Source organism: Callionymus lyra, chromosome 13 (genome assembly GCF_982586985.1).
Source record: "Callionymus lyra chromosome 13, fCalLyr1.hap1.1, whole genome shotgun sequence".
In the NCBI taxonomy this organism is placed as follows: domain Eukaryota; kingdom Metazoa; phylum Chordata; class Actinopteri; order Syngnathiformes; family Callionymidae; genus Callionymus; species Callionymus lyra.
Window position 1 is genome coordinate 8,483,974 of NC_141830.1, and position 26,866 is coordinate 8,510,839.

Consider the following 26,866-nt stretch of genomic DNA (forward strand, 5'->3'; position numbering starts at 1 on the left):
CATGATTTTAACCCTGAATAAATGTCGAATTTGTTTAAGTAGTTATTTTGGTTATTTTATACGAGTTTCATATTCCAATTATTCAAACATATTTATGTTTAAAATTCAATATTGATTAATTGATACCGAGCCGCTTGATCCAAGATTTTTAGCCAATGATGCTACGATTATGTGGCGACAATTAAATTCAAAATGGCGGATTACTAAGAAACGAGGAGGTATTTTTATACCATTTTTTTTTATTATTGAATTTAAAAGGCTACAAATAAAAAAATATTAAATTTATTATTATTGGATTGAAATGATTGGAATAAGAATATCAAACAATAGGTGTAAAATAAGCGGAATTCATTTAATATAGAAATTGTTGAATTTATTTACGTAATAAAAGCACATTTTAATATATCGACGGCATTTATTTACTTCCATAATCGTCTCAAACCTCTAAATATCTGCTTTTCCTCGCAGGAGATCTCAACTCTAATGGGTCTGCAGGTCAGCGGGAACAAACACAGCAAAGACTTCTCTTACTCCGTGACCCTGTTCGAGCAGCAGTGTCTCCCCGAACCCAAACTTCTGCTCCACCAGTCGGTGGCGCCGCTGGCCGCCATCTTGTTCACCCTGTCCGTCATGTCATTGCTGGCCTCCAAACTGCCGCAGCTGCGGCTGCTGGTGTGCGAGAGGTTCTTCGGCCAGATCGCGCAGCGAAGGGCGGAGCATCTTCACGCCCAGATCCTGAGGAGGAGGAGGAGAGGAGGAGGAGGAGGAGGAGGAGGAGGAGGCCTGAGGCCAGAGGAGGAGCAGAGGAGCAGCTGGAGACGCCGCCTTTGTCAGGTGGGAATGTGTGGCGTTCCAGGAAGTTTGAAGGACCGTAACCTTGGTTACCACGTGTTTTTAGAACATGGATTTAACTCTTGATCTAACGGCTCATATTTGCTGTTTATATTGATCATAAATGGAGTAGAAAATCACAAAAACACTTCAAAAAAATTACTTTATAGAAATATTTGTTCATTTTTTTTTTTTAGAAAATGAAAAATAACGTGAATGGAATTAAATCTATGTCAAAGGAAAACTTATATATATATATGTGATTTAATATAATGACAATAACATTAAAAAGCACAATTGTGTTATGTTTATCAGTTGTTTTTTTTAATGGATTAAAACTTTATATACCACAAATACAAGTATCAAGTAAAAAATGTGTTTTGCTCAGTATTTTAAGTAGTATTCAATAGTGTTTGATGTTAAATTAACAACTATTATATCACTATTAAAACGTGTGGATTAGCAACACAGTTATACCAGCTGAAAGTGTATTAGTGCTTCTTATTTTAACGTTTTCTTTCATGGCGCTCTCTCTCTTCCAGCCTCATTTCTGGATCTCTGTCAAATTTGTGTCAAAGGAAATCTTGCATTGAAATAAATAATATAATGAAAATATCATTGAAAGCAGAATTTTTATTCGCAGTTTTATTCTAATGAATAAAAACTCAATATATCAGAAATACAATTTTAAAGTTTTTAAAGCAAAATAATGTGTTTTGTTTATTTTAAGCAGTATTTAATAGTGTCTAATGTAAAATTAACAACTATTTTTATTATTAGTAACTATTATTACTATTATTACAGTTATACTAAACTTTATATATCAGAAAAACAAGTTTCAAGCAAAATAATGTGTTTTGCTCAGTATTTTAAGTAGTATTTAATAGTGTCTAATGTAAAATTAACAACTTTTTTTTTATTATTAGTAACTATTATTACTATTATTACAGTTATACTAAACTTTATATATAAGAAAAACAAATTTCAAGCAAAACAATGTGTTTTGCTCAGTATTTTAAGTAGTATTCAATAGTGTCTAATGTAAAATTAAAAACTATTTTTATTATTAGTAACTATTATTACTATTACTACAGTTATACTAAACTTTATATATCAGAAAAACAAGTTTCAAGCAAAACAATGTGTTTTGCTCAGTATTTTAAGTAGTATTTAATAGTGTCTAATGTAAAATTAAAAACTATTTTTATTATTAGTAACTATTATTACTATTACTACAGTTATACTAAACTTTATATATAAGAAAAACAAATTTCAAGTAAAACAATGTGTTTTGTGTCTCAGTATTTTAAGTAGTATTTAATAGTGTCTAATGTAAAATTAATAACTATTTTTATTATTAGTAACTATTATTACTATTATTACAGTTATACTAAACTTTATATATCAGAAAAACAAGTTTCAAGCAAAACAATGTGTTTTGCTCAGTATTTTAAGTAGTATTTAATAGTGTCTAATGTAAAATTAAAAACTATTTTTATTATAAGTAACTATTATTACTATTACTACAGTTATACTAAACTTTATATATCAGAAAAACAAATTTCAAGTAAAACAATGTGTTTTGTGTCTCAGTATTTTAAGTAGTATTCAATAGTGTCTAATGTAAAATTAAAAACTATTTTTATTATTAGTAACTATTATTACTATTACTACAGTTATACTAAACCTTATATATCAGAAAAACAAGTTTCAAGCAAAACAATGTGTTTTGCTCAGTATTTTAAGTAGTATTTAATAGTGTCTAATGTAAAATTAACAACTTTTTTTTTATTATTAGTAACTATTATTACTATTACTACAGTTATACTAAACTTTATATATCAGAAAAACAAATTTCAAGTAAAACAATGTGTTTTGTGTCTCAGTATTTTAAGTAGTATTCAATAGTGTCTAATGTAAAATTAAAAACTATTTTTATTATTAGTAACTATTATTACTATTACTACAGTTATACTAAACTTTATATATCAGAAAAACAAGTTTCAAGCAAAACAATGTGTTTTGCTCAGTATTTTAAGTAGTATTTAATAGTGTCTAATGTAAAATTAACAACTATTTTTTTATTATTAGTAACTATTATTACTATTATTACAGTTATACTAAACTTTATATATCAGAAAAACAAGTTTCAAGCAAAACAATGTGTTTTGCTCAGTATTTTAAGTAGTATTTAATAGTGTCTAATGTAAAATTAACAACTATTTTTATTATTAGTAACTATTATCACTATTATTAGTTATACTAAACTTTATATATAAGAAAAACAAATTTCAAGTAAAACAATGTGTTTTGTGTCTCAGTATTTTAAGTAATATTTAATAGTGTCTAATGTAAAATTAAAAACTATTTTTATTATTAGTAACTATTATTACTATTACTACAGTTATACTAAACTTTATATATAAGAAAAACAATTTTCAAGCAAAATAATGTGTTTTGCTCAGTATTTTATGTAGTATTTAATAGTGTCTAATGTAAAATTAACAACTTTTTTTTTATTATTAGTAACTATTATTACTATTATTACAGTTATACTAAACTTTATATATCAGAAAAACAAGTTTCAAGCAAAACAATGTGTTTTGCTCAGTATTTTAAGTAGTATTTAATAGTGTCTAATGTAAAATTAACAACTATTTTTATTATTAGTAACTATTATCACTATTATTACAGTTATACTAAACTTTATATATCAGAAAAACAAGTTTCAAGCAAAACAATGTGTTTTGCTCAGTATTTTAAGTAGTATTTAATAGTGTCTAATGTAAAATTAACAACTATTTTTATTATAAGTAACTATTATTACTATTACTACAGTTATACTAAACTTTATATATAAGAAAAACAAATTTCAAGTAAAACTATGTGTTTTGTGTCTCAGTATTTTAAGTAGTATTTAATAGTGTCTAATGTAAAATTAAAAACTATTTTTATTATTAGTAACTATTATTACTATTACTACAGTTATACTAAACTTTATATATCAGAAAAACAAATTTCAAGCAAAATAATGTGTTTTGCTCAGTATTTTAAGTAGTATTTAATAGTGTCTAATGTAAAATTAACAACTATTTTTATTATAAGTAACTATTATTACTATTACTACAGTTATACTAAACTTTATATATAAGAAAAACAAATTTCAAGTAAAACTATGTGTTTTGTGTCTCAGTATTTTAAGTAGTATTTAATAGTGTTTGATTTTAAATTAACAACAATGATATCACTATTAAAACGTGTGGATTAGCAACACAGTTATACCAGCTGAAAGTGTATTAGTGCTTCTTATTTTAACGTTTTCTTTCATGGCGCTCTCTCTTCCAGCCTCATTTCTGGAGCCCACTGCTCTTCTCCGCCCGGACGGGTCAGAACGTAACGGTATGAAGACGTCCGTCCGGGTGATGATGACGTCACGCCGGGCGACGAATGACAACAAACTCAGCAGAATGAATCGAGACAAATCGATTCTTAAACTCTCATCTCATGACCAGTGTTGTACTGTGAAGACATATGGACGTTTCTCAGACTCTTTTTTCATGGATTCATTACTATATTGAATAGTTTCTTCTGTTTTTAATTGTGTATTTATGAAAGTATTTATCTTTTACATTAAAAAAAAAATGAAAATGTTAAAAAAAAGAAGTTTTTTTTAATATATCTGTGTAGTGTTTAATTCAGATGACAATAATTCCAGGAATAAACTTTCAATACTTTTATTGAAATTATTTATTGTAAGTAATTTGTATTACTTTTTAATTGAATTGAATACAAAACAAATCTGTGAATTTTCTTGTTTTTCTTTTTGTTTATTCTTATTCAAATCATTTAAAAGTACATTTTCTATCATTTTATAATTTTATTATTTTAAATTCAATATAAAAATATACACTCAGGGTCTAAGAAGTCTTGACTTCTCGGGTGTTAGTTAAAGAATACTATTTAAAAACTGAACAATATAATTTTGTGTCTGTATGAATTTACTTCAGTGCTTCAATCGTGTGCATTTTTATTTGATGTATTTATTTATTTTTTGCTGTTCCTGTTGTACCTTCAAGACTCACTGGATAAAAAACCCAGAACACAAGAGTTTATATTTGATATATTTCATTAATATTGTAAAGTTGATGAGTTGATTGTTCTGAACCGGATATATTTGTGTTTAATTGTTTTAAATATATCCATGTATTTAGATTTGTATCTTAAAAATGTTTAAGAAATAAAAGAACACATCCCTGCTGTGTGTTTATTTTTCTTTTGTTTAGCAAATAAACACAGACATAAACACAATTTAGAACGTTGAATTTAGGCCATTATTACAAGTTTTAGTAGTAAAATATGTTGAAATTACACTTTTTTTTGAGACTTCAAAAAACACAATTTTCAATATTTGGGCAACATTTATTTTCGCCGCCAGATATTTAAATATGATTTTAAACATTATTTCCCAATTTCAGAGACGTTTATTTTTTACCATTGTTTTCAACTTTTCGTCATGAAAAAAGGTAGAATTTGTCCTTTATTTGGGTCTTCAGAAAACAACGTTTGCAACATTTAGGCAACATTTATTAGCGTCCACATTGTCTGCAGATATTAAACTACGGTTTTAAGTCAATATTTCCCAATTTCAGAGACGTCGATTTTTGACCATTATTTCAAATTTTCATAGAAAAAAAAGGTAGAAATTATCCGTTTATTGAGACTTTGGAAAACAATATTTTCAACATTTGGGCAACATTTATTCATCTGCACATGGGGCTCATGGAACTTTCATTTTTGGCCGTTTTCCTCAACTTTCCGTATTAAAAAATTTGACATTTTCCAGGTTTTTTAAAACTTCATTAAACAATATTTTTTAAAATTTGGGCAACATTTATTTGTGTTCACATGGTCCGCCCGATATTAAACTTTTGCTACATTATTGTTTTAAATATATCCATGTATTTAGATTTGTATCTTATTAATGGTTAAGAAATAAAAGAACACATCCCTGCTGTGTGTTTATTTTTCTTTTATTTAGCAAATAAACACAGACATAAACACAATTTAAAATCGAAGACTTACTTGTCGTGGGTAATAAAAAGTCAACTCTGCACTTGTTAGTGGATCTTGATGAATGAAGCTTTTAATTTGACATGTTTTTTACTCTATAATATAAATTAAAAATGTTTCTACTTTAACCAGCCGCAGATCATCTGTGATGGATGAGAATATTATATCTTTATTTTAAATAGAATCCTGGTTTGTCCTTTGTGTTAGTTTGGTTGATGATCCCACCCCTCCCCCTCCCAAGTCTCGTTTTATTCACTTCCTGTTTTATTTTGGTGACTATGCTGTGTCTCAAATCGCATACTACTCTTAGTATACTAGAAGTTAGTATGCATCAGTTTAGTGTACGTACTAACTAGTACGCAAATTCTCCACAGATAGTATGTCCCAAATCAAACACTGCTGCTACACACTAACAGGAAATCACATGACAGCTCCTTCTTCTACTACTATTTAACGATGTTTCAACCAGCTGTTTGAAAGCTATCGCCACCTGCTGGCAGCATATTTTGCAAGTTTGGAAAAAGAAATAAAGAAAAAATATGAGAATCGAAATATTCGCGAGATATTTAAGCTGGTATCAGCAGCGAAGACGTGTTTATCCTCCTACTGCTGCTGAAAATATACATTTAAGTATATGCATATATATGCATTTATATATGACGTAACTTCCGTTTAAAACGTCACTAAGATGGCAGCTGTTTAGTGTGGTTAGTGTCCATCGAACCATACTCAGTTTTGTGGGCGTGTTAGTACGCCAATTAAGTGTGCATGGCGCACTCAATTTCGCATACTAAGAATTGAGACACACTTACGCACTAAAAATACTAACTTTTAGTACGCTAGTATGCGATTTGAGACACAGCATAGTTTCATGTCTCTGTCTTGATTGGCTAATTGTTTTCACCTTTGACCTCCTGCTCTTTTGCTCCTTCCTTGTCTTGAGCCAGTTTGTCTTGCATGTTCCAACACTTCCTACGAAGACGTGTCGTCCTCCTACTGCTGGATGAAAATGCACCTGTATTTATATGCATATACTGTGTATATATATATATATAAATATATATATTGAAGTAACTTTTGTTACAACTTCATCGTCACTAAGATGGCGGCCATTTAGTGTAGAAAGTGTCCATCGATACTCAGTTTTGCGGGCGTTTTAGTGACAATTTAGTGTGCATGGAGCACTACATTTCACATACTAAGAATTGAGACGCACTTATGCACTAAAAATACTAAGTTTAAGTACGCAAGTATGCGATTTGAGACACAGCTCTTGTCATGAAAACCTCTAAACATCCACCTGCTGCTCCAGGTTCTTGGCCTCCACAGGGTCTGAACATGAACGTTGATGAAAATTCATTAAATGAATCAGTCCACTGAGGGGCCGTAACCATGGTAACAAGGGAGGAAAACATATTCAACCACAGAGGCTCCATGAATTAAAATTAAATCATGAAATTATCATTCAAGTGTGACACGCTTCTGGTGCCTGATATTGAACAAGAAGATAAAATAGTTCTGAGATAATATCCAGGAGTGGACTCTTGATCGAGGACCAGGGATCTTACATAATCCCAGACCGTGGTCCACTAACGTGTGCATCCCTGCTGCTCGCGCTCGCGACTGTCGGCGCTCATCACGCTCCTGCGAGCGCAGAAGTCACCTCCAGCAGCTCTGACTCACCGTCCGTGGAAGTGGAGCAGGTTTTTACAAAGCGTTACTAGAGAAGAACCGTCAGGTGAACGTTCCCCCGAGAGAGAGATCAGGTCCAGTGACGACACTAACGTTTGCTGCTTGAGAAGGTGGAAGATTTTTCACTTGAATAAACCAACAATCCATGTTGGTGTAAACATCCTCCTGCTTTTATTGTGTCAATTAAAATGTTTTGCTTTCAAATATATTGTGACTTAGGTCTTACTAAGGAAGTCAGTCAGTGCCATTAGAGAATGTTCAAAATGTCTGCCGGATATTGAACTTCCAATTTTTAGAGATGTTGATTTTTAGCCATTTTTTTTTAAACTTTTCGTAATGAAAGAAGGTAGACATTTTTCCTTTTTTTTTTTAGGCTTCAGAAAACAACATTTTCAACATTTAGGCAACATTTATTTTAATTCACATGAACCGCCTGATATCAAAATACAGTTTTTGTAGTAGTTTTGGTAGTCAAATATGTTGAAGTAACACGTTTTTTTTGAGACTTCAAAAAACACAATTTTCAATATTTGGGCAACATTTATTTGCGTCTGCAGATATTTAAGTAAGTAAGTAAGTAAATAATTTTTATTTATATAGCGCTTTTCCAGACCAGGGTCACAAAGCGCTTAAACAATCAAAACAATACTCAAAAAAGTATATACTTTAAACTATGCTTTTAAACATTATTTCCCAATTTCAGAGAAGTTTATTTTTTACCATTGTTTTCAACTTTTCGTCATGAAAAAAGGTAGAATTTTTCCTTCATTTGGGTCTTCAGAAACATTTAGGCAACATTTATTTGCATCCACATGGTCTGAAGATATTAAACTATGGTTTCAAGACAATATTTCCCAATTTCAGAGACGTCGATTTTTGACCATTATTTCAAATTTTTCATAGCAAAAAAAAGGTAGAAATTTTCTGTTTATTGAGAGTTTAGAAGACAATATTTTCAACATTTGGGCAACATTTATTCATCTGCACATGCGGCTCATGGAACTTTGGTTTTGCAACATTATTTCCCAATTTTAGAGACGTTCATTTTTGGCTGTTTTCTTCAACTTTCCGCAATGAAAAATGGACAAATCTTCCCATTTTTTTTAAACTTCATAATACAATATTTTTAACATTTGGGCAACATTTATTTGTGTTCACATCGTCCGCCTGATATTAAACTTACGAATACGAATATTAAAATATGTGTAAGAAAGAATAAAAATAATGATAATTTATTTCAAAAAATAATTGATTAAATAAATAAAAAAATATTTTAATTTAAATTGCACATCAGTGTCATTGGAAAATTGAATGGTTGAATTTAACATTGCATTATTTGTCATTTTGTCATTTTTGTTTGTTATTGGATTATTAATTAATTCAATAATTTCTATGTTGAAAGGTTGAATTTAAAGAATTCCAAAATGAAAGATTTTTTTTAATTGAATATAAAACTCAATACATTTTCTATATCTGGAAATAAAAGGCGAATAATTATATTATTATAATTGTTGGATCTAGAATATCAATTGGTTTTTTAAAAAAAAAGAAGGTTTTATTAATTAAAGATCCAATTATTAGAAATGATTAAATTCTATTAACTCTTTTTTATCTCAAACATTTTAAATATTTGTTGAACTTTATCCTTTCAGTTCCTCGTTCTTGGATTTGATCTTTAAAAAAAATCTGCATATTATGACAACGTGGTTCCTGATTGGTGGAGAGGACGAGGAGGAAGTGGTTTGACTCACGCTGCCACTGACCCGTGCGCAAACATGATAAGCTCACATTATGTCTGGACCGAGCCTGCGGCGAAACAGGAAGTCTCATGATGCTCGCAGACAACAAACACACGCCATATATGGGCGTGATTAGAAGCATTATGATAATGCTGGAGTGAATGTTGAAGTCGATCATGGGTTGAAGATGTTTATGGGTCGAAAAAAAAAACATAGCAACGACATCAGGAGACTTTTATAGAAGCTTTATCAGTTCAGATCACCTTCCATCATATTTGACACCTTGGGTCACAGGTCGACCACTTTCCCTTCATAAGGTTCCCGGATCACGGCCGATGGTTTTCCGACCTGTGATGGACGGGGTCGAAGTTCATGAACACTATCAACTCTCACATCATCTTTAACTAAAGACTCCCCCTACTGGGCTCTGAAAGTACTGACACTGTATCATGAAACCTCATCTTTTGCACAAGCGTCTCAATCATTCGATATAGATCCCATAATCCTCTCTGATCTTTTTGAACTTTATCTAAATTTTGTTTACATAGAACTGTTTTTGTTGTATTATTTGTATTATCGTCGTTATTACTATCGTTAGTGTCGTTAATCTAATAATTATCTTCATGTTTACTGCGACTTTTTTATTATAATTCATGTCATCTCATTATTTCTTTCAATATTATTACTATCCTCATTTTTGTTGTATAATTAGTATCATTATTATTATTTTTGTCATTATTATCGTCATTGTTATTATACCTCATATTATTATTATTATCCCCAATATTGTCATTATAATATGATTATTACCATCCTTGTAGTTCTCATTGTTATTATAATCATCTAATTTTTTTTAATTTCATAATTATCATTGTTTATTTTGTTATCATCTTTATTATAATAGGTATTATCATTTACTTTGTTATAACTCATATTATCATTGGTATCAATATTATTATCTTTATCACCAATATGGTCATTATTATATAATCATTATAAATTACTTACTTACTATTTTTATAATTATCCTTATTATGTTGTATTATTATCGTTATTATAATTCATATTATCATTATCATAAATATTATTATCATCATTTTTTCAGTTAATATTTTTGGTATATATTATCATTTTCTACATATTATTATCATTATCCCCAATATTGTCATTGTTGTCATTATTATTATATAATTATTATTATTATCATCCTTATTTTTCTCTTTGTCATTATTATCATTGTAAGTAACTATCCTGTAACTAATTATCCTAATTATTTATTAATTATTATTATTATTATTATTATTATTATTATTATTAGTAGTATTATTATTATTATTAGTATTATCATTTTAATTCATATTATCATCATTCTTATTATAATTATCTTCAATATTGTTATTATTTAAGTGACTATTACCATTTTCAACATATTATTTTCCTCATTATTGTGTCGTTACTATAATCCATATTATCATTATTATAATTATTATTATATAATTATTCTTATTATCATCCTTATTTTTCTCTTTGTCATTATTATCATTGTAACTAACTATCCTGTAACTAATTATCCTAATTATTATTATTATTATTATTAGTGTTATTATAATTCATATTATCATAATTCTTATTATAATTATCTTCATTATGTTATTATTTTAGTGACTATTATAATTTTCTATATATTATAAATATTATTTTCCTCATTATTGTATCGTTACTATAATCCATATTATCATTATTATCATTATCCTGCTTATTATTATATAATTATTCTTATCATTATCATCATTGTCATTATTCTTGTCATTGTTATTATCATTATTTGCCTCAATTCTTAATGAATATTAGTTTCATTAACTTGAGAAATGGTTTTAGTTTTGTCATTTTTATGGTATTCACTATTTTCTAAACTATATTCAAGTGTTATATGTTACAATAACAAGTGAACATGTTGTAGTTTAACTGATTATATTCTAGAATGAAAAATCACATGTGAATCTCTCACTCAATACATCCATGTTCCAGCTTCATCTCCTGGAATCATGTCTTCATGTCTTCATCCACTCACCTGCTCCCTCTGCCTGATGCGTTTGTACACGAACTCTGAGAAGGGCTTCCTGTGGACGAATCTTCCGTGTCCCGCCGTCGTCTTCAGCCGCCCGTCCTCGTAGACCACCTTCCCTCTGGAGATGGTTACCACGGCGACGCCGTGACACTCCATGCCCTCGAAGATGTTGTAGTCCACGGCCTGGTGGTGCGTCTTCGCCGAGATCTTCCTGGAAACCATCGAGAAGGTAATTTTAAGTAAAGTTTAGTCCACGTGTTGAATAGGCCAGGAACTTTAAGGTCAACTTAAGTGTTGATTTAAGTGTGTCTTAAATAGATGTTGAACCTCTATTGTATTATCAGTGTATGTTTGTACAAAACTCATTGAAATATTTACATTAGAAAATTAACTTAAGCCCCGCCCACTGAAAACATTTTGTTTAGCTGGAGATGAAATCTTGTTAACTATAACCACAACCAATCCCAGAAGTCTCCACCACCAAGGGACTTGTTGTATAAACAAAGCAGGGCATGATTACAGCTGACTGGAGAAGGAGTGAAGACCAATATTACTCATCATCATAATGGACACTTGTAACCTCTCGTTCGCCGAGATTACATACGGGAGGGAACTTTATAACATGTTGAAAAGGATGAAAATAATTGAAAATAACTGGAATCTGTAAGAAAATTAAGATAAATGGACTCTTGAATGACAAGACAAAATAAAATCCAGACTTATACGTCCAGTTTGGAAAATAAACATTTTGTGGACTGATAAAATATTTTAGCTGCCTTGAGTTTGATAGTATTATATTGGATATAAATAAGGAACTGTGTATTTAATTGACATCATAGGCGGAAAATAATATCACTCAAACCCTCTACAGGAGCCAAGGTTTCGAGCGGACAGGTTCCAAAACCCCATGATTAAGGGAAATGAATCAAATACATTGTTAAGATGCAAAATCTGTTCATCTACAACTTAAGTTCACACATACCTATGATATCAAAGTAATTTAAATGACCGGTAATATTAAATGCTTTAAAATAAAGGTATACATCATGGCTCTAATTATGGGATGGTCAATAGGAATTAACCAGCGACACAATAAAACGGGTTTAATGAAAATAAATGTTATTTATTTGATAAAAGTCTTGCTGTATATACATTGGAAAGTATGTGGACATGTATCAAATAAAGCTCATAATACATAGAATATCAGTGGTCGTGTGAGGATTGATCCATCATTTTTAGATCCAATTAAAAAGTGAAACATTCTATTCACGTCGACGATTGACATTTTAATTTTCATATACCGTATTTTTCGGACTAGAAGTCGCAGTTTTTTTCATAGTTTGGCCGGGGGTGCGACTTATACTCTGGAGTGAAATGTTATGTGTGAAATTATTAACAAATTATTACCGGTATATCATTTCACATTTTCACACTAAACTGCAAGAGGGCGCTCTAGGCCTGTGTTGATAATTTCGACGTAGAAGAGGAAGCGCCGCATCTTCTACCTCCGGAGTTAGAGTTGTTTAAAAGTGACACCGAGGATGAAGACTTCATTGGATTTTAGTTATTTAGAGTTACACGGATGGTTTGGTAAACTTCTTAGCATGTTATTTATGCTATAGTTCTCTGAATAACTCTTAATATGTTATGTTAACATACCAGTTGTGTCATGTAACGTAACATACCGTACAATTATTCAGCCTGTTGTTGCCTCTATTCTATTTTTATTTTAAATTGACTTTCAAGATGACATGTCTGTTCTTGGTGTTGGATTTTATCGAATAAATTTCCCCCAAAAATGCGACTTATACTCCAGTGCGACTTGTATATGTTTTTTCCTTCTTTATTATGCATTGTATGGCTGGAGCGACTTGTACTCCGGAGCCACTTATAGTCCGGAAATTACGGTATCTATCAGGACTTAAACACTGACATCGTCCTCATTCTTCAAGTCGGGCCCGAATGATGGAGCACGTGGTGTCTGAACGTTGCTTCCTCTCCCTGGTTATGCAACTCCACTGTGGCCCCCGGGTTCCGGATGTTATGAAGCAACACTTCAGCGTTTCGTGGCAGATTAATTATACGGTTTTCACAGATGAATTCTCAGCTGCGAGACCGTCCAACATGAGGCGCCGTCATGCACCGCGGAGCATCTGCAGACGCACACATGTGATGCTAACGCATCCAATAATGCTGACGAGAGAAACCAGCGATTTTTCATGTCACTTATTGGCGAACGCATCCCAACAGACCCCCTCGAGGGGCTCAGCCCAGATTCTCTGGGTTACATAAGCTACAGAACTGCTGGAGTTGAGATCTGCCTTCACTACCTGAGAACATCTAGTAACAAACCACATGTACCAAGAGTTGCTTGAACAAACAAAACCCTTTTTTGTGTTTGTTTTTTTGTCTCCAACATCGACGAAACTGCGACGAATCATTTGGTTCGTTTGACGTCGCTTCCATTCATATGTTAATTTCTGCTATATTTTATTTTTTTTTGCAGCTGTTTGGAAGAGATAGCGTCTCATTTTTGGATGGATGTAATCCACTTAACGAGACATTAAAAAATGCATCTATTTCCGACGCCTGCGTCAATAACCTACGTGTTTACAAGAACAACGTCTGATCTTTTTCGGTTCTACATGTCATGAAACAAACAGAAGTCGTCTCGGAATTATGTGATATATATATATTTTTTTTTTGTGTACTCATAGGGGTGAAAGAAAATGTTGATATAACGATATATTGCGCAATTTTTATTCCAGATACTGTATCGATATTTAAAGACAAAAAAAATCTTTCTAATAACATTTTATTTTAATTCAAAAGGCATTTTATGGTTTATATTTCAATAGTTTGAGTATAAATGACAATCATTCGATGTTTTATTTTTACAATTAACAGCGTTCAATCATTTGTGTGGTGCGATTAAACCTCCGGCCACTAGTTGGCGACATTTGTCATTTCCTCCCGAAATGATACACCAGACTCCAGCTGCTTTTAAAGCTGATGTTTGGACTCATTTTGGCTTTAAAACAAGTGAAACAAATTAAACAATGACAGATACTCGATATTGCATGTTGCTTCAGGTTGTTTGAAACGGTTAATGCACTTTATTGTTAATATAAGTTTACATTTTTGTAAATATTTTTGAGAAGCACTTTCCTACAAACACTTTCACATTTGATTAGAGAATATATTTGCTCATTTATTTGTTGTAAAAGCCAGAAAAAGTAAACTTATCGTTGTTACTACAGTATGGCAATATATCATATCGTATATCATGTATCTTGATGCGTATCGTATCGCCAGATTCTTGCCCTTTTTTAACTTCTATAGACACGGTGAAAATTTAATCCTAAATTAAACGTCAAAAATTTCCAGGTCAATACTAATTCCTCCATCAGGAAATGATCATAAACAGATGTTTACAATCACATTATGCTTACATATTAAAGTTACAGGATATTATTGTCATTTTTATTCGTGTTTAGTTAATTTTTTTATTTTGTTTTGTGTGTTGCCATCAGAGTTGAGAATCTTAACTGAATTTAATCTCTGTTTTTGCACTTTGATAATAAAGAAAATAGGATTTAACAGGTCATTGTTCATCTAGGTGCCTGGGGGCCAAATGAGGCCCAAATTCTTCTGTAAATAATTTACACTTTTATTATACTATTTATTTATTTTATTTTTTACTTTTTTTAAAAGGTCAGAGCTAGAATTTATCGTCAAGACCGGCTTGGCCGAGACCAAGACACCTCCAACAGAGTTTTTTAATCCATGCATTTGTTTTTCTCGTTAAGACTATTTTAAACGTTTATTTTCGTGTCTAAACAAGAAGGAGTTGTCTCGCCTGCAGTTAATACAAAACTCTGCAGCGAGAATTCCGACCCGCTCTAGTAGAAGAACTCACATTTCTCCTGATTCTTAAAACTCTTCACTAGCTTCCAGTTTCGTTCAGGATCAATTAAGAAACATCTTAAGACATTTTTATTTGTGCTTTTCCCTGATTTTCTGGGACTCCTGTGTTTGTCTTATGTGTTTGACCTTTTAAAGTATATATTTTAACTGTGTATTGTTTTTGGTTGTTAAAGCGCTTTGTGACCCTGGTCTAGAAAGATAAACAAATAGACAAATAACTTTTACTTACTTACACACACATGCACACACATCATAATATAATAATAATCATCATCATCACATCATTTGAAGATGTTGAAATAATGAAGGCTGTCATGGGTAAACGATGAAGGGCCCCCTCACCTGGTCATGTCGGGGTCCCATATAACCACGTCAGCATCCGAATTCTTGGCGATTCGGCCTTTTTGCGGATAGAAGTTGAAGATTTTCGCCGCGTTGCTGCTGGTGACGGCCACAAATCGATTCTCATCCATTTTGCCGTTGTGCTGAGAAAAGGAAACGCGCAGAGAAAACTCATTTAAAAACACACGGACGGCAGCGTACGGCGAGAGGCCGCGTCAGCGCTCGCCCGCACAGCACACGTCCCTGCCAAGAATTTCACAGTGTGAGTGATTTGTGGACTGCGAAGCAGACGGCCGCTCTTTTGAGCTGAAACACTCGCATCAGCAGGAAACTGCGGAGTCAGCGGCGGCGTCCGAAGCGAGCGATCAGAAACACTCCAGCGGGAAACTTGTTATCTTGTATCTATTTGTTCGGTTCAGTTATAAACACAGCAGAGAAGAGTCGCCGTCGCAGGTTGATTGAGTGAATTCTGAGAGCAGCCGACAGATATGAAAGACTGACGTTTGATCACATATAAGAAACACACCTTTTACACAGATTATAATAATCTATTATAGGCTACTTTATGAATCAATATAAAACACTTTTCATGTGGCCTTGGATCAAGTTTTATCAGATTATATTTGTGGCTGTTAAGCAGAGAAGAAATATTAAAACTCTATTTTTAAATACATTTTAAATGAGAGTGATTTTAAAACAAATCAACAAAACGGTAACAAATGAAATACAAATGAAGGAGACCTCCAGAGGGATCAATTAAGTTTATTTAAAACAGCCAATTTAAGCTAATATGCTAACTGCTAACTACAATGAGATAGATAGATTAGATAGATTAGATAGATTAGATAGATTAGATAGATTAGATAGATTAGATAGATTAGATAGATTAGATAAAATAGATTAGATAAAATAGATTAGATAACATAGATTAGATAAAATAGATTAGATAACATAGATTAGATAAAATAGATTAGATAGATTAGATAAAATAGATTAGATAGATTAGATAAGATGGACAGACAGACAGACAGACAGACAGACAGACAGACAGACAGATTCACAGATTCATTAAAAAAGGAGAACAAAGTTCAATAAAAACAAAGTGCAAGATGTCACAATCTAAAGATAAAGAACATATTTCTTTCAATTTCTGAATAACTGTCTTGATGTTATATCTGTTAATAGGTTGTAAATTTCTCAGGATTTTTTTTTTATACATAAAAGTTAGAGCATACCAGAAGAAAGTGCGACCTGGGGGCAAAATTTGGCCCTTCTAGTGTATTTATATTTATTAAAACTAGAAAAACGTTTTATTTTTTCATTTTGAATCCATGGTTTGGTTGTTTTGTTTGACTGTTTGACGGCTTCATTTATTCTTTTTTTAATATCATTGACAAGTTAATTAAAAAAAATAAAATTATTATCATTACTCACTTCAAGGGAATTTCCATTTCAATTAGAAGTGTTCCCTGTTTTCATTCAAGGTTAAAGCTTATTAAAAACATGTTTTAAAACCTGTCAATTAATGGATTCTTGACAAAGATAAAAAAGTGGCCCCATAAAAATGTAATTGCCAAAACTTTTCATTCTGACATTCTGAAATAAGCTTAAAAGATGTTGTCGATTGTTGATTTTTATTTTAAACTGTTTAATGTTTGTTTTTTTTAACCCATATCTTATCTCAGGGTCAAGGTGAACGACCTCCCTGGCTTCCATCAATACATATGCAGTGGTGGAGGTCGTTCACCTTGACCCAGAGACAACACAAGGGATACCACAAGCACATTTGTTTTCCGGGCCTTCGGGTCACCTTGACCCTGAGATTACACAAGATTAAACAAATGAAAACGCACAGCGTACTATTTATTTAAGAATTAAAATTAAACTATTTTATGAAGTTAATATACCATAAGATAAATCATATTTCTTTTTATATCAATTTTATTTAAAATTATGATACAACATATAAACAAATGCCCATAAAAAGGAGGAAAAAAATAAATAAGAGAAAAGGGGTCTTTTAATTGAAAAACTTAACAAGTTAAGTGTAGAGTTGAACTAAAATTACATTTGACTAAATGATTAAATATATGATTAAATATAGTGTAATTACACAACGTAGTGTTTTGAATGTAATGTTTAAAAGTTAAGGTACAAAATGCTACTTTAATAGACTTTGTTTCATAATATAATTTATTATTAAAATTAAAACAACCTCATTTCGTAATAGAAACTATTCTGAAAAAAGAATACATGATTTAGTGATTAATAAAGATATTTTTGTCTTGGGTTGAAAGAACACATTGTTTGGCTTGTTAACAAAGAACTGCAACAATTCCCTCAGGTTTGTGTGAAGAAAAATAATTGATGTTTTCATCTTTATGTAACTGCCTTTTAACTAGAAAAATACTTTCATCCTTTTGATCTTGATTTATTTGACTTTCATAAATGTGTTGCAATATAAATCACTTATTTTTATCATTACTTGAACCATCCAATCTTCAAATACTTTTTTAAGTTTGAAGGTTTCCCCACATAAATCTGATAAACTCTTGCACTCAATGAAGTCTGACACAATACAGACGTGAAGGAATGGTTGCCATGGGTTACAAGTTAGGAAGAGCAAGTTTAAAGAGATCATATTTAAAATAGACAATTATTCCATTTGTATGCTTTTAAGTTTTTTGGTAAAATGTTAGTTTTTTTAAATTACAAATTAAACATGCATTTTATAGTTTTTTTTTAATTTCATCCTTTATTAACCTCTAGTTTAAACCATGAAACACGAAGACTTTAATTGGTTTCTCATCAAAACAATTTTGAAATGTTTTAATTTAAATTCGACCAGAGGGTAATGTATTATGTAGATTTTTTTAATTTGTCGGAAAACAAATCGTAATTCCTTCGCTCGCAAGGATTGAACATCTTATCTTTGGGTACCTGGCAAGTATTCTGAAGTTAAATCTGAAAACAATTCTGCAGAAAATGTTTGCAACGACTCACTAGAATAAATAAGAGAATGACTATTAATTGCTGTCTTGTTTCAGAATCTAAGTTTTGTCAAAAATGGATCTGTTAAAGCGGCAATATGTAAGATTTGACTATTTGTTTCTGGCTCCCCCAGGAGTCAGAACAGTGTAACTGCATTGTTGCATTCTTCACAAGACAACATATGATTCTTGTCGCCTCGGTTTTCTGGGTTTATCTTCAGGGTAACTTAAAATAATTTCAGTATTTCACCGTCTCTGACCCAATGCGGTAAAGACCCTAGTGGTCACTCGCAGAAGAGCATTGTTAAATAAAAGTTACAGAGTATTACTTAAAAAAAAACCAATCATGACTGAAAGAAATGAACGTGTAAATGTCACATGGTGCCGCGTTAACCTGTATTCAGCAGTGATACTCATTTACACATTTATCTGTGTCGTGTGGACTCACCACTCCTTTCTCCCAGATCACAGACATCCTGTCTTCCACCCCGTTCACCCCGTTGGGAATCTTGGTGAAGTCGTCTTTCCCGAGAGCCTTCTGGCAAACTGAGAAGGTGCAGTTGTCTGTTCCGGTCACGCTCAGGTCGTCACTGGAAGAAAGAGAGATATATGTATAGTTGTGTAGATTTATTTATATATATATTCACACAGAGATAGATTTATGTATAGATGTATAGATTTATTTATATATATTCACAGAGATAGATTTATGTATAGATGTATAGATTTATTTATATATATTCAGAGATAGATTTATGTATAGTTGTGTAGATTTATTTATATATATTCACACAGAGATAGATTTATGTATAGATGTATAGATTTATTTATATATATTCACAGAGATAGATTTATGTATAGATGTATAGATTTATTTATATATATTCACAGAGATAGATTTATGTATAGTTGTGTAGATTTATTTATATATATTCACACAGAGATAGATTTATGTATAGATGTATAGATTTATTTATATATATTTACAGAGATAGATTTATGTATAGTTGTGTAGATTTATTTATATATATTCACACAGAGATAGATTTATGTATAGATGTATAGATTTATTTATATATATTCACAGAGATAGATTTATGTATAGATGTATAGATTTATTTATATATATATTAACAGGGAGATAAATGTATGAATAGATGTATAGATTTATTTATATATATTCAGAGAGAAATGGATAGATTTATGTATATAAAGAGAGATGTAGAGACGTATAGATTCATTTATATACAGTGTATTCATAGAGACAGATTTATGTATATATAGGGAGATGTATAGATTTATGTATAGATTTACTTATATATATAGAGAGAAATATATTTTTGTATAGATGTATAGATTTATGTATAGATGTATTTATATATATTCAGAGAGCGATAGATTTATGTATAGATTTATAGATTTATGTATAGATGTATTTGTATATACTCAGAGAGGTGTATATATTTATGTATATATAGAGAGATGTATAGATTTTATATATAAATATATAGATTTATTTATATACAGTATATTCAGAGAGACAGATTTATGTATATATAGAGAGATGTTTAGATGTATGTATAGATGTATAGATTTATGTATAGATGTATTCATATACAGTATATTCAGAGAGCAATAGATTTATGTATAGATTCATAAATTTATGTAAAGATGTATAGATTTATTTATATATATTCAGAGATAGATTTATGTATAGATGTATTGATTTATTTATATATAGTGATAGATATACATGTATATAATTATAAAGTAAACATGCATTATTGCCGTGCATACTGTATATAACTAATAATGAAATCAAACTTGCAAAAATAATGCAACATTACTCCAAATATATATTTATACTAAAAGAGTTTTTCTAAATCATCAACATATTCTCGACAGAGACACGTTCTCTCATATACTAGCCATTAATTTCATTATCTTAAGAGTTTTCAAATAACCAATGGCAACGGCACGTGTGTCTGGACTGACCTAGTTATTCAACACTCTTAGAACTCTGTTATGTGCTGATGACACACAACTCTGTATGCATAACCACCTACTTGGCCAGCAGGTCCATGAGGTACCCAGGTGTGCTGGGGTCCGGTCTGAGGGGGGGACCCATGACGAAGGAGGCGGCGTGAGCCCAGTCCTTGTGCCAGTAGTTGGTACCGTCGGTGCCGAGTCCGGCCGCGATGGGCTCGCCGAACACAACACGACCTGGTTCGGGATCATAAACGACCAGGCGTGTCTCAGACGACGAGGAGAAAGTTTCCACGAACAGCGGGAGTCGAGAAAAACCCACCGTCCCGCCGTGCGCTCGACACCACTTTGGCGGCAGATTTGCTCATAACGTGGACCACGTAGAGCGGGCAGTTGACGGCGTGGGCGATGGTGATGGCTCGCTGGGTGGCCTCGGCCTCCACCTCCTCCGGTCGGCACAGTTCGTGGCCCTCGGGGCCAGTGATGCCCATGGAGAGCATCTTCTTGGCTCCCTGTGGAGGAGACGACGACGTGAAGGTCAGTGGTGACGACGGGATGATATCAACGCAGTGGGTAGGAGTGTGTTTGGAAGTGATAAGACAGCATTTTACTTTATTTACAAGAAGAGAAAACTAAACTAAATGAGATTTTCTAAATATAAAAAATATTGATAATGGTTGAGTTTAACGCTTAAATTACTTTTTATTTATTTTTCAAATTTTGTTTTATTTAGAATTTTTCAATAATCTTTACATTGAAATATTGCTTTGTTCTTATTTTGTTTTGAATTCAAAAGTTTAATATTACTTTTTTAATAATTGAAATTTTTCAATCAAATATTTTAAATGTTAGTGAATATTCTTTATATATTTGTTGATATATATATTATATTTTTATTTATATGTTTTTAATTGAATAAATATAAATATAAATAATTAATAATAATATATACATATATATGTATATATATTTGAATTCCTTCTTTTTTTTGCAATAATTGAATTTAAAAAAAGTTTAATATATATTTAACCCATATTTAGATTTTTTTGTTTTTCCCAATGATGACAAAATATTTTTTTCTAAATCTTCTTTTAGAAAATTCAACATATAAATGTCATTATAATAGTGTATTTGTGTGAACTTTCGACCAATTATTTCTACATGTGTTTATTGAATTTACAATTCAAAAATAATTAGAAAATAATGAATTTAAAAATGTTATTTTTTTCTTATCATAAGAATATCTAACTATGAGTAAAAATAATTGTATTCATTTAGAAATGTTTAAATCCAATTGTTAAAAGGAAATTATTTAAATTAATTATCTAATAAAAACAAGAAAAACCTCCAATTCGATATAGAAATGATTGAATTTAGTTGTTCAAATAAATAATTGAACGCTTAGATAAGCTTTTAAAAATAAATTAAAAGTTGCATTCTTTGAAATGTTAAATTAAATTCATAAATAAAAAAGCAAAAGTGAAATCAAAATTTTAAATTAATAAAATAAGATAATTACAAAGAGTTTTTGTAAATTGATAATTCACACATTTTCAAATACAAAAGAGAAACATGTTCAATGTTTTTCATATTTTTAGTGACATTTCCTTATTCTCTCCTCTATTGTCCTAAGTAACCATGGCAACTGAAGTAATAGAATGTCACACCAGTGCTTGTTTCAGAGTTTGGATTGACCCAGTTATTCTGAGCACAAGAAGAAAGAAAAGTGATATAATAAGTGGACTTTTTATTTATTAGAAGTCAATTAAAAAATGGATTTTGTCATCGCAGCAAACTTCTGGTTCTTTCTCTACATTTTTCTTTAATAATGTTCGTCACTATTTGACTGATTATTAAAACTATACAGTATATTAATTAATCAAAAACAGACATTAGCAGAGTCTGGCCCGACATTTGTGTGACCCAAAGATGAGGTCAAAGATCATGAAGAAACTAAATATTTTCTTTTCAATTCTATTAATTATAATCTTTAAATTGTGAATTAAAGGGTTTTATTTTAGGAAATCTGTCACATTTTGTGTGTATTTATTGCTCCTCAAAATATTTAAGTGAATAAAAAAATAATGTTATAAAAAGTGCATAAATAAAAGAACATTTTAGCCTATTCATCTTGATTTAAATACCTGATTTTCAATGTTTCTATTTTTCTATTTATTTATTTATCCATTGCTCGATGGTCCCTCACAACAGCCACTGTCTAAAAAATGTAGCTCCTGAAGAAACGTAATTGCCCAACACTGATGAAGAAGGAATGTACTTGAATATTTGCTGGCCTCTAGTGGTCATAAGAGGAAATGACAGTATAATCTACTGACACGTGTGTAAGTAAGTAAGTAAGTAATATATATTTATATAGCGAACTTTCGTGATAATTCAAACATTTCCTACAGTTGTAATGAAAGAAAAAGTGTCTGATAATGGGTTTATATTTTATTAGAGGAGTTGAGGAGACATTTTGTGTATTTCTATATGGAGGTTTATCGTCAGAATATTGAATTTCTAATGTTGAAATTCAAATTATTTTTTTCCTATATGACTAGTTCTATTATTTGTATTAAATAATTCAATTCCATAATGTCTATGTTGAAAGGTGGATATTTTTTTAATACACATATTTTAATATTATTTTTCAAAAAATGTAAATTTCTAGTTTCAATATATTATCATCCGTAGGTTTTGAAATGTATTATTAAATGTTTGCTCTATTATACATAGTGATGAAGCTTCATGAAGCAGTGTCATTATTTTCAGAGTCCACTAGATGGCGGTCTCTGCGCTATTTTCCTTTGTTTTGAACAACTGTTCTAATGAAACATCACATTATTTTTAAAGTGATGGCGCCACCTACTGACCTCTAAACAACATGACACTGTTTCATGAAGCTTCATCAGACCATCACTAATTATACGGACATTTTTATATTGAATTTAAAAGGCTAGGAGTTAAAAGCGTATACAATATCTTGCCCTTTAAAGTATATACTTTATTGAGTATTTTTTTGATTGTTTAAGCGCTTTGTGACCCTGGTCTGGAAAAGCGCTATATAAATAAAAATTACTTACTTACTTACAATGAAAATATATATTGGAATTATTGGAATTAGAAAATCAAACTGTGACATAATATAATTTTGAAATGATTTGAATTTGAATACAAACATTCTGATTGTTAAAATAAACTATTGAATATTCTGATGCCACTGATATACTTCTATATTTCAAAGTTAGTTTGTCACACGCTTTCCATGCAACTAAAGATTTTAAAAAAAGAGAACAAGATAGTATTGAAAATTGTGAGCGATTGATTTTTAAGCAGTAAAAAAGGCGGACATACGAACTCTAACCTCAGCGATAAGGTCTCCGTTCTCGGCGTGCACCTGAGCGATGGCGCCCACTTCTCTACACCGAGAAAAGGCGGCGTACAGCTCAGAGTCCTGCAGCATGAACACGTCCTTGTAGGCCATGAACATCTTGAACGAGTTCACGCCTTTGGTTTCGGCCAGAATTTCCATTTCTTTCTTGACCTACGGGAGAGAGGATAACAAAAACGTCTTTATTGATCCCACTTTGGGTTTTATGTTTGCGCTTTAACGTTGGACCTGGTCGCTCCACCAAGTGACGGCGACGTGCAGCGAGTAGTCGCAGCAGACTTTGGCGTCGGCCGTTTTGCGCCAACGGTCGTAGGCCTCCAGGAGAGAAGTCCCCCTCTGAGGGATCACAAAGTCCATGATCATGGTGGTCCCTCCTGCCAGGGCAGCCTGGTGGAAACAAACGGTGTCACCGAGTTGATTAATAACAAACTTTATTAACTTGATTTTGAATTTGACCAAACAATAAGTCACTAAGATAAATCAAAGCTGGTTCACGAGTTCTTATATGAGGGTCAGTTTAGAAATCATTGCCTAACACTAACCTTTGACCTTTTTTTTCCCCTGAAGGCACTCATCTTTGTTAATAATTAAAAATAAATGCGTTGGACTGTTAGACAACCCCCTCACTAACAGGACCAACTGGTTCAACACTGAACCATCAGAAAAAAACTTGTATTTTTAAACAAAACAACAGGAATTTGTTGTGGTAGCATTAAATAATATAAGAAACGGAATTCAAATACATGAATGAAATACAAGTACAGTGCATTAAAATAAATGCGTTGGACTGTTAGACAACCCCTCACTAACTAACTGGTTTAACACTGAACCATCAGAAAAAAAACTTGTATTTCTAAACAAAACAACAGGAATTTGTTGAGGTAGCATTAAATAATATACGAACGGAATTCAAATACATGATTGAAATACAAGTACAGTGCATTAAAATAAATGCTTTGGACTGTTAGACAACCCCTCACTAACTAACTGGTTTAACACTGAACCATCAGAAAAAACTTATATTTCTAAACAAAACAACAGGAATTTGTTGAGGTAGCATTAAATAATATACGAATGGAATACAAAAACATGATTGAAATACAAGTACAGTGCATTAAAATAAATGCTTTGGACTGTTAGACAACCCCCTCACTAACTAACTGGTTTAACAAAAAAAACTTGTATTTCTAAACAAAACAACAGGAATTTGTTGAGGTAGCATTAAATAATATACGAATGGAATACAAAAACATGATTGAAATACAAGTACAGTGCATTAAAATAAATAAAATACATAAATAATGAATACAAATTTAATAAAATACATTAACTCTACCAAAATAAATAAATAAAATAATATGTTAAATTAATATCGGTTTACTTTTTAAATGCAAATTCAAATGAACAATTTCAGCTACTTTAATAATAACTTTTTTGTTGTAAAAGACACTTGTTTTTGGTCAATATTTCAGTTGATGCCTGAGGTTATTTCACAATAACACAATGTTTACTCTGTGGTTCTACACAAGTTGACACAAGAAACTTGCCCACAAAACAAGTAATTGTTTTTAAAAACGTCATGGTGTTCAGTTTTCTTTTACTTTGGTTCCGATGTGAAAGTCGTCCACCGCCCTCGTGCCCATGAACGCGAGCTCCATGTGCGTGTGCGTGTCGATGCCGCCCGGGATCACGAGCCTCCCGCGGGCGTCGATCACCCGGACCCCGTCCTCCGCGCGCAGGTCCGGACCCACGTCCACGATCTTGCCATCCTGGATGTAGACGTCGCTGATCTGGGAACAGTCTTCGTTCACCACTTTTCCTCCCTTGATGAGAATTCTGTCGGAACCTGACATGATTTCTTTGAGCAGAACTTTTTTTTGCAACGCACGCACGCACGACCTCGACTACACTTGCAAAAACTTGTGCAGACTCTACTGCGCATGTCCTCTTTTTTTCCCAGCGATTCTCTCCCTTTTCCCGACATGAAAGGTCTGGTTTTTGCATTAAAAAAAAGGAAAACAAAAACGTATATAATTTGATGATTCAATATTGTTTGCGATTTTTTTCCTCCGCACTTTTTTTAATTAAGTTTTACAGATTTTATTTTTTAATCAAACCTGTATTTTAATGTGTATAGTTATTCGAATAGTACATTGTGTTATGCATGTATATAAATACAATTATTATATATCTTTAAATAAACATCCCACTGAGCCTTAGAGTCTAAAAGAGGTATTTTCCGAGATTAATCGGTATATATTTTTTAGACCAATTCTAGATATAACTTTATCAATAAATATAAAATTTAAAAAAAATGAAACAAATATACAAGACGTTGAGTAAATGGTGGGCAAATGTTTAACAGTCATTTATCAATGTAAAGTATAGTTTGGATTTCAACACCTCATATCAACCTCTTTTTTAAACACAAATTTAGACGATAGAAGTAAATACTTTAAATAATATTAGTAATATATAACTGTAAGTTGCACAACTGGTGTCCAAATATTCGACTTGAATGATTTAAATGGATTTGGTTTAGTGTTGATTTAGACCTTAATCAATGTCTTGATTAAGACCAGATTTAGACTTTGTTTTTATAAATACGATCATGTCAACCGTGTTGTATGACAATAACTGCAGTAAATGACTATTAACCTAAAGTATAGCTAAATAAAGACAGTTTGTAATCGAGTTTATTAAACAGTTGATTAACCTAAAACTAAGTCAAGCTAGCTGGCGAGCTTTAGCTTAAATTAAAAACCCATGCTTCTGGCCCATAGTTAGACGGCTAGTCTAATTATTAGATGTAATTCAGACATGTTTTAGA

The 26,866-nt window shown here is 31.3% G+C and overlaps 2 protein-coding genes across 2 annotated transcripts in view; one reads left to right on the forward strand and one right to left on the reverse strand.

Annotated features, from left to right (window-relative positions):
• dcstamp (dendrocyte expressed seven transmembrane protein) overlaps positions 1-786 on the forward strand; it is a gene marked incomplete at its 3' end in the record, with an annotated part of 4,504 nt that extends 3,718 nt beyond the window's left edge. Inside the window, exon 2 of the mRNA XM_087806364.1 lies at positions 469-786. Coding sequence (XP_087662490.1) covers positions 469-786 — 318 coding nt within the window. The remainder of the gene's footprint in view (positions 1-468) is intronic.
• An 8,776-nt stretch (positions 787-9,562) lies between these two features.
• On the reverse strand, positions 9,563-25,950 carry dpys (dihydropyrimidinase). The gene is made up of 9 exons (XM_087805615.1): positions 25,638-25,950; positions 24,265-24,423; positions 24,010-24,189; positions 20,968-21,157; positions 20,726-20,882; positions 19,108-19,249; positions 15,670-15,812; positions 11,404-11,611; positions 9,563-9,680 (listed from the first exon to the last, which is right to left on the reverse strand). The coding sequence occupies exons 1-9, from the start codon at positions 25,887-25,889 to the stop codon at positions 9,621-9,623; spliced, it is 1,491 nt and encodes a 496-aa protein (XP_087661741.1). The 5' UTR covers positions 25,890-25,950; the 3' UTR covers positions 9,563-9,620.
• Positions 25,951-26,866: the final 916 nt, after the last annotated feature.